Source organism: Mus pahari, chromosome 6 (genome assembly GCF_900095145.1).
Source record: "Mus pahari chromosome 6, PAHARI_EIJ_v1.1, whole genome shotgun sequence".
Classification (NCBI taxonomy): domain Eukaryota; kingdom Metazoa; phylum Chordata; class Mammalia; order Rodentia; family Muridae; genus Mus; species Mus pahari.
In genome coordinates this window covers 95,895,718-95,904,485 of record NC_034595.1, presented here as the reverse complement: position 1 = coordinate 95,904,485, position 8,768 = coordinate 95,895,718, and the positions used below count along the sequence as shown (strand labels likewise).

The following is an 8,768-nucleotide window of genomic DNA, read 5'->3' as shown; positions in this document are numbered from 1 at the left end:
GGGGTAGGAGGGAGGGAGAGAGGGAGGGAGGGAGGGACAAAGGGAGGGAGGAAGGGAGGGAAAGAGGGAGGGAGGAACAGATGAACTAAGCAAGCAAGTCATTCACAGAGATCCTTAGATCAACAAGTGTGCCCTACTCTTCAGTACAGTTAGAGGTGCCACTCCTCAACCTCCTGACCCCCCTGCAGACATGACTAATCAATCTCACATTTACTTTCTCCTGTCTGTTTTCTTTCTCCCAACCAGAGCCCACAGAAGTTAAGGAAAAAGTTGGGCCTGAACTTGACAAAGAGTTATCTCTCCCCAATCCCATACCTTTTCAAGATAATGAGGATATTCATGGTCCACGGGAGCAAGAGAAGGGCCTGGTTCTGTTGCATGGCTTCTACCGTCCTCCGGGCTACTGTCTCTGGCTTCAGTGGCGGGAAGAGGTTGGGAAACCTGAAGGCAGGAAAATACTGGTTTCTCCTGGGGAAGTTGATGCTGGGCATCTTGGTGAGTGGCTAATGCTTCTGAGGGCTTTGGTTCTTCTGTGTGAGGAACTTGAGGCTGTAAGATTCGCTCCCAGTCCATGCCTGTTAGAGTCCCATGTTCCCTTGATCTTGCTCTACCCACCCCACCACCAGAGTAGGATATGCCCACTAGCAGGGAGTATCTCTGACAGCGTCATGGAATTAGAGTCCACCCTGCTGGTCTCATTCTCCAATGCCCTCTAGCCTTCCTGGCACACTGGACAACCTCCACATTCCACAGCATAGGCCAGTCTTCAGCCTTTCTTACTGAACCTCTTTCCTCATCAGCCATCCCTGTGGTCTGCTCACTCTTCCTAGTTCTTCTGCTGAGAGACTTCAGCCTCCCTCTTGGCTGGGTGATCTCTACCCTTACCATCTTTCTACTCCCCTTAACCACGTCAATGACATCTAGCATGATCTTGAACATCAAGTTCTCCCTTGTCAATGATCTGTCTCCCTATCAGATTATAAGTTCTCAGAGGGCAGAGGCCCAGTGGGTCTCCACCCCTATTGCATTGCCAGCTTCTAGTAGTACCTGCTACACAGTGGGGGTTCAATAAATACTTGTTATTTTTGCCCCACTCTTCTGCTGGGCCTTTCTGCTAGGGAGGTCCTTAGCCTGCTAGTTCACTAACAAGTCAATCACTGAGAGCCCTCCTTGTACTTTCTCAGCTGTGTGAGTGACAAGTGTAGTTTTGGTGTGTGTGTTTGTGTGCACACATATGGGTGTTTATGTGTGTGGAGGTACATAATATGAATGTGTATGGAGAGCAGAGGTCATCTTTCAGTACTGTTCTTCAGGAGTCATACACACTGTTTTATAGCCCGGGTCACTTGATGGCCTGAAGTTTGCAACTTGGCTAGCTTGACTGGCCAGTCAGCCCTAGGGATTTGCCTGTCTCTGCTTCCGCAGTGCTGGGATGACAAGTGTATGCTGTCTTGCCTGGATTTTTATAAACGTGAGTTCTGGAGATCAAACTCAGGTCCTACACCTTCCTGACTAGATTTCCTTTGCAGGCCAAGTTAGTGATTCCCAGAGCCCATGAACCTGTAGCCTAGAAGGTTTTCCAGAGAGGCGCATGCTGAGGTAGTTCACTGCAACTCCAGTGACACAATGGCATATCTGCAGTCTCCAGCCTCCACCTGTGTCCAGTCCTGTCTCTTGAGAGAGGACAGACAGGACAGCAAGGCCCAGCTGTCTGGGCTTTAGGGGAACCCTTTCTGGTTAAACCCTTGCAGAAGGACCTGACAGAAAGGCTTCAAACCTGTTAAGATTTCCCCCTTTCTCTCCATGGTGGCTGGGATGGCAACAAAGGACCCTGGGAAGTGGCCAGAAGAAGCCCGCTCAGCTAGCCCAATTCCAGCTGTACCTCAGACTGATGACGTGTCTCTGACACTCAGTTCCCTGTCTGTGAAATGGGCTTACAGCTCGTTTGCAAGGAAGGCTGTTGGGAAGGCCATATGCAACAATAGGAGTGGAAAGGGGGAGCGTCTAGTGGTGTGGCTGGAATGTAGAATAAGTCAGCGAATGTGAAAACAACGATGGAGACTGATACAGCAAATCTTGCTGGATGGATGCCTACCTGATAGGTCCCTATCCCAATCACCATCCTCAGGAAACCGCTGAGGTGGCTACAGGACAAAACCAAGGCTCTTTTTTTCTCCCTCCCCTTTTTCTTTCAAAAAAGAGGAGTTAGGTAAAGCACAGGTCCTCCAGACAAACCCTCCAGTCCCTCTTGCATAGCTACAGGTGGTTAGTGTCTACCTAGTGCTCACAGAGCAGACGAAGCCACTCAATTCCACAAGGCTCTTCTAGCTTGTGAAGTAGGAGGTCCTATTGCCTGCACATATATGTGAGTGGGCATGTGTCACAGAATGCGTGTGGTGGTCAGAGGGCACCTTGCTGGTGTCAGTTCTTGCCTTTCCACCGTGTAGATCTCAGGGCTCAAACTCAGACTGGCAGGCTTGGTAGCAAGCTCCCTCACCCACTGAACCACCTCACCTGTCCTGCCTCTGTAATGAAGACTCACATTTTCAGCACATAGCTCAATTAACTTTTGCTTGTTTAACCACTGCCACAGCTCTACACCACCGATCCTGTCTCTAACACTGTCGTTATGCCTGGTCCAGAAGGCTGTGCACACGGGACCATTCTGAATGTGATCGCGTGGCTTCTTTCCCTCAGCATCGTGGGTATGAGCATCCTTATGCAGGTCACATGAGAATATTCATCTCCTTTCTTGTTGCTGGGTAGTGTTCCACTACGTACATCCAGTGCTGTGTAAGCTCCTGTACTAAGAAGCAGGACCCTAAACATGAGACGTGGGTCTTGGACTGAACAAAATGGAGAAAGCGAACTGAGCACCAGCATCCAGCTCTCTCTGCTTCTTGACTGTGGATGCAATGTGACCATCTGCCTCATTGCTACTTCCTGCCATGACTTTCTACTAGGACCGACTGTAACCTCAACAAACCCTTCCTTCTTTAAATCGCCTTTTTCAGGCACTTTGTTACAGTAGCTGGAAAAGTGACTGATACAGTGCAGTTGCATCCCATTGCTTTGGGAGTGGAAAATGAGGTCTGAGCGTGTGAGACCAAAGCCAAAGGATTCTGGGGGTTCTTTCTTTGAAGACTGCTGGCTGGGTTGATGCAGGAGAGGTGGCTGGTCTTACCCACTGACCTGACTCTCATGCCCTGGAACATCTCGGTGCTGGTGTGAAAGGGCAGAACGGTGGTGGCGCTGACACCAGGACAGTCCAACAGCCCCAAGGTCAGGCTCTCCATGAAGGCGAAGGCTGACGCTTTCGATGTGCAGTAGTCGATGGCGCCAGGGATGGCTGACAGTGCCAGCACGGAATTGAGGCACACAATATGGCCGTTCTGGAGTTCCAGCATACGTGGCAAAAAGGCCTTGGTGGTCTGAGGGTAGATAGCAGGGGTCAGTGTGGAGCGGCACAGCTTCTGCCAAGCCCTGCACCCCTGCACTGTGAAGAACAACCTGTTCTGGATGGATGCATAGCTACTCTAGTGACAGCCTTCAATCATGGAGAGGCTGAAGCCTCCCACTGAAGAACAGGGGGCTAGCCAGTCAGACGTTATTATGTCTCCCTGTCAGTCATTTCTTTCATCTAGTCATTCTAGTCCCTGCTGGCATGAGCCCCACGGAGCCTCTCCTCCTCCCCACTTCACATGGGCTCCCTGCATTGTCTAAGGCTGGCACTGAGCCAGAAAAACCCTTACCCAGAATTGGCCCAGGGTGTTGACGTGCTGGGACTTGAGGAGGGCATCATCATCACTGTCCATCAAGCTTTTCCCATGGACCACAGCGGCATTGTTCACCAGGATGGTGATGTCACCCACCTGTGGGCAAGAGGGGGCTGTGGAGCCGTGAGGGCAGCCAGTCCCTGTGGGCTGTACCCGGAGAGGCACAGACCAGGCTCCGCAACCACCAGCCACATGGCCTTTCTGAGCATCAGTCTTGCTTATAAATGGCGCTGGTGCCATACCAGCTGTGTCTGAGGATTAGAAATAGTTTATGGTACATACTATACCCAGAACATAGCATATTTATAATAAATGAGGTTATGGTCACATAAAAATGGTTAATGTTATCATGCGTGGGATGTGTAACAGGGTAAATTCTTTTTCTCTACTGGCGCTCACTTCGCTACCCAGCCTAAATGTCTTGGATTAGGGAAAAGGTTTTTCCCAGAATGCAATGGGACACTTCCTCCACTTGGTCTCAGAGAGCAACTAATTGAATCTAAGTATCCAAGGGACCACAGAGGGCGACTCTTACTGTATTATCAACTTTAGCCCCTGCCTAAGCAACTTGGACCAGCTTCATGGAGAGTCCCCAAAGGTTCCCTGCACAAAGCCAGTCTGCTGTGACAATGCTCCCTCCCAGACCAGATGAATTCGGGGTGTTGGGGCCAGACCTGCCCAAGTTACTGACCTTCTCTCGGACAGCTTTGGCCATCTGGTACACCTCTTCCCGGTTGCCCACGTCACAGATGAAGTAGTGGCACTCTGTGCCCATCTGCCGAATCTCCTCTGTCGTCTCCTTGAGGCATTTCTCAGTCCGCCCCCAGAGAACAATCTGGAAGGAGAGAAAAACCAGCATAGAATAGGTGGCAGGAGAGAAAACCAGCATAAAATAGGTGGCTTTGAAATAGGCACTACAGACACAATGATTGGTGCCAGGAATTTAGACTTTTAATAGTCTTTAAAATGCTGGCTTCCTTGATTCCATCCAAAAATGAAGTGCCCAAAGCAAATTAACTATGGGTTTTAAGTAAAAATTATTAGTATTAGTATTACTGTTATTGTCACTGTCATTGCTTGTATATGCTGAGTGTGCCACAGTGCGTGCCAGTTTAGAGGTCAGCTTTTAAGAGTTGATTTGCTCCTTCTGCTGCGGGCTTGAGGATCAAACTTAGGTTGTCAGGACTGTTTTTACCTACTGCACCATTGTGCTTAATGTCTTAGGGTTTCTATCACTGTAATGAAACACCACGACCAAGAGCAATTTGGGGAGGGAAGGGTTTATTCAGCTAAAACTTCCAGGTAGCTAACAGTCCATCACTAAGGGACATTAGGACAGGACTTCACTCAGGGCAGGAACCTGGAGGCGGGAGCTGAGGCAGAGGCCATGGATGGGTGCTGCTTACTGGCTCCCTTCTATGGCTTGCTCTGCCTGCTTTCTTACAGAACCCAGGACCACCAGCCCAGGGTTGTGGCAGAAACCACAATGGGCTGGGTCCCTCCCCATCAATCACTAATGAAGAAAAAAGCCTGATTATATGAAAGTATTCGCTCAGCTGAGTCCTTTCTCTCAGATGACTCTAGCTTGTATCACTTTGACATAAAATTAGCAACCATGCTGGCTAACAATAACTTTTCTTTTTAATTTTTACTTTTATGTGTATGTGCCTGTGTATGGGTGTGTGCACACGGGTGCAGGATCCAAGAGAGGCCAGAAGAGGGCATCAGATTCCCCTGGAGCTGGAGTTCCAGACTTCTTGATATGGGTACTAGGAAGAGAACTCAGGTTTTCTGTAAGAAACAGCAGGTACTCTTACCCATTGAGTTGTCTCTCCTGCCCTAACAAGATTTTAAAAGGGATATCACGTCCTCTTAAGTGAGCCAGCTGTTTTTGAGCACACTTATGAACAGTCTGCTGGTGTGTTAAGTTCAAGCCTTTCTGACATATTTTTCCTGGACACCTCCTGCCAGGCCAGATCCAGCCCTTTACTTAATTCTTAGAGGTAATAGAAAAGGTTCCTGTACAATATTCCAGAATATTTTCGGTCAGGAACCCGTTAGCTAGCCTTCACACCAATTACGTTTAGAGCTGGGATCATTCCCACTAGCTGCTGGGAAGCATGGGGGGGGGGGTCCCATTCTCCTTCCACAAGGCCTTGGAGGACTTCCGCCTCCCTGTGGTCACACTGGGAAGGAAGGATGCAAGGATAGACAGGATACAGACAGTGAGACTCCTGCTGAGAAGCAAGGGCTCCCTTACCCATCAGGTGACAAGCGAAGGAGTTACCCAGTGACCATGAGGAGTGGGTCCTAAAGGGGTTAGGCAGGTGTATGAATGGTCCACAGAAGGCTTGGAATTAAAGCTTGGCTAATATTCAGCCTAAATTTGAAGGAGAACAGCACATCTCCCCCCCCCCCCCACACACACACAAAGAGCAGCCCAGGTTTGGGTGCCTGGGGAGCGAGCTGCCTCGAGATGCAGCTTTATGGTACAGAGATAGAGGTAGGAAACAACACAATTCAGGTAAATCGGCGTAAGGGAGACAAGTCTCCAGCAAGGGTCTGGGTTTCTTTTTTTTAAAGATTTATTTATTTTTATTTCATGTGTATGTGTGTGTGCCTGATGTATGCATGTGGACTACATGCAAGCCAGTGCCTGTGTAAGCCAGAAGAGCACACAATCCTCTATAACTGGTTAAAGGTGCTTATGAAGCACCACGTGGGTACTAGGAACTGAACCCAGGTCCTCTGCAAGAGCAAAGAGCGCTCTTAACCGCTGAGCCGCCTCTCCAGCCCCAGACCAATGTTTCTTTTCTCTTTAAAAATCACCAGCAAGGGGCTGGATGTCATTATGAACCCCTGTGGTTTTCTTAGCACAAGTAGATGCGCGTGGGGTTCCATCAGAAGGAGCCTGGGTGCTCCATGACTCTAGAGGAGTATGTTCCTCCTGGTGTCTAAAGCTTACCGTGGTCTGCTCAGAATATTTGCAATCAGGAACTAATGAGACCAGCCCTGTCAACTGGGCTGGAAGATGGCCCTGGAGAGGGAGATAGTGGTGGTCAGGCATGTGGGGTAAAGTTCTGTGCACACTGTCTCCTGAAAGTAGGCAATGGGCACACTCAGAACCGTGGTCCTCTTGAGGTCACCCCTTGTGGGCTGGCAGAGTGGCACTACCTCTCTCCCTGGTACCATGGCCAAGTGTCTCTGTGAACCTGGAGTCCCTAGGACCCAAATCTGTTCTGTTCATTTTAGTATCTCTGCCTATCAAGGTACATGTTGCCTGTTGGATGAATGACAGGGCCAACACTGGGACACTGAAGGTGGGTATTAAACTACCTCTTGAAGCCGAAAGACCCTCTGTGGCTGAGCTATTTGCAGCCACAGAACCTTCCATAAGTATGTGTGGACCAGGAGTCAGTGGGGCTTGGGGTTTCCTAGAGCACCCCCAACTCAGCAAGTACTGACTAGGAGCTAGCCATGGTGCTGGGCAAAGATGAGTTCTGGGAGCAGTTTCATCTCTCAGGGCAAATCTCTGTGTATGGTGTTTGTGAGTTTGGGTCTGTGAGTGTGAACCTAACTGTGCACCTGTGTGTCTGTAAATCTATGAATTCATTTGCATGTCTGTGAATGTATGTTTGACTAAACGTGCACTATGTATCTGCGAGTGTGTATCTGTAGGTTCCTATCTGTGGGTGTCTGTGCCTGTGAGCATGCTCTGTGTGTATGTGTATGCATCTGTGAGCATGTGTCTATAAGCCTGCATCTGTGCATGGAAGCAGAAGTGTGCATCTATGAAGGTTCGCAGTCCTATGTGCTTGTGCCCTCAGGTCCTCTGGTGGTTGCACACAGATCTTTATATAGGACACACTATGCCCATCTGTCCTCATGAGCCAGCCTGGACCTCTGTGGTCATGGTGGCTCAAATGTGGAGCTGTCTTGAAGGCCAGGACTCCCCGGCTGAAGTGACAGGTTCCTCCTGGAGCTTCTGTCCAGCCCTCAGAGAATCTGAGTCCCTGATGGGTACAATGCATGCAGAATGTCTGCCCTAGTAGCTCGGCCACGGTTGCCTGGATGACCACAACTGTTGACTAATCCTGCCCAGGTCCAGGTGAAGATGAGGGTGGAGGGGAGAAGTGAGGTTTGATAGGACACTGGAGAAGGGGCAGCCCTGGAAACTGCTTAAGCTTCATCTTAAATTTCCTGGCTAACAGCTGGCAAGGTTAGGTTAGACTAAGCTCATAAAGTCAGGATTAGGGTATTCACACTTCTTGGCCTCCAGTCTCCTGCGAGGTTCAACAGTGGACTTCTGTCCCCGTCCCCTCTCAGGGCTGGTGAGCAGGAGGAGGAAGGAAAGGGTCTTGGCCCCTGATGTGAACTGCCAACAGTGCCTGCCCTGCTTTGCCTTTCCTGCCATCTGCCAAGTATCAGCAGCTGAAGCCCTTCTCACCCATCATCTCCGTTGGAGACTTACATTACCTACTTTCCATACTTGGGAATTGGGGCTCAATTATTAACTCAGGTGTCCAAAGACACACCTGGTGTACGGTGCAGGCAGGATCTGAACCCAGAATCTATCCTCTTCAGGTACAGCCCTGAGGCATGGCTAGATAGGTTAAGCAGGAAAGACCCAACTCCAGCTCTAGATCTGTCCACGGCTGGTATCTGATCCTGACCAGGAATCCCTCCCCGTGTCTCATCCAGCTTGATGTCTCTACCACGACCTTATCCACCAAGCTGCCAGGGCCAGAGAACCTGACAAAGGTGGCTGCTGAACCCAGTGCTGGGACCCAAGAGAACAAAAGAGACACAGTTTCCACCACAGGAATCCATTCCAGTGAGGAAGGTTGAGTGATCAAGGATCAGTCACAACCTGGGAAGGGGTGGGGGTGGGGGGAGGAGAAAGAATAAACAAAGAAACCTATGGGGATCCAGGAGCTAGCCAAACTGACTATTCATGGAGAAGGAAACTGCAGCTCAGAGAAGCCTAAGTAC

General features: G+C 49.8%; 1 protein-coding gene across 1 annotated transcript in view; it reads right to left on the bottom strand.

Annotated features, from left to right (window-relative positions):
* The window catches only part of Dhrs3 (dehydrogenase/reductase 3), a 32,139-nt gene that overhangs the window by 3,067 nt on the left and 20,304 nt on the right, over positions 1–8,768 (bottom strand). The window contains exons 2-5 of the mRNA XM_021200079.2: positions 4,468–4,611; positions 3,753–3,872; positions 3,193–3,431; positions 316–441 (exon numbers count right to left, since the gene is read on the bottom strand). Of these exons, the coding sequence (XP_021055738.1) occupies positions 316–441; positions 3,193–3,431; positions 3,753–3,872; positions 4,468–4,611 (629 nt within the window). The remainder of the gene's footprint in view (positions 1–315; positions 442–3,192; positions 3,432–3,752; positions 3,873–4,467; positions 4,612–8,768) is intronic.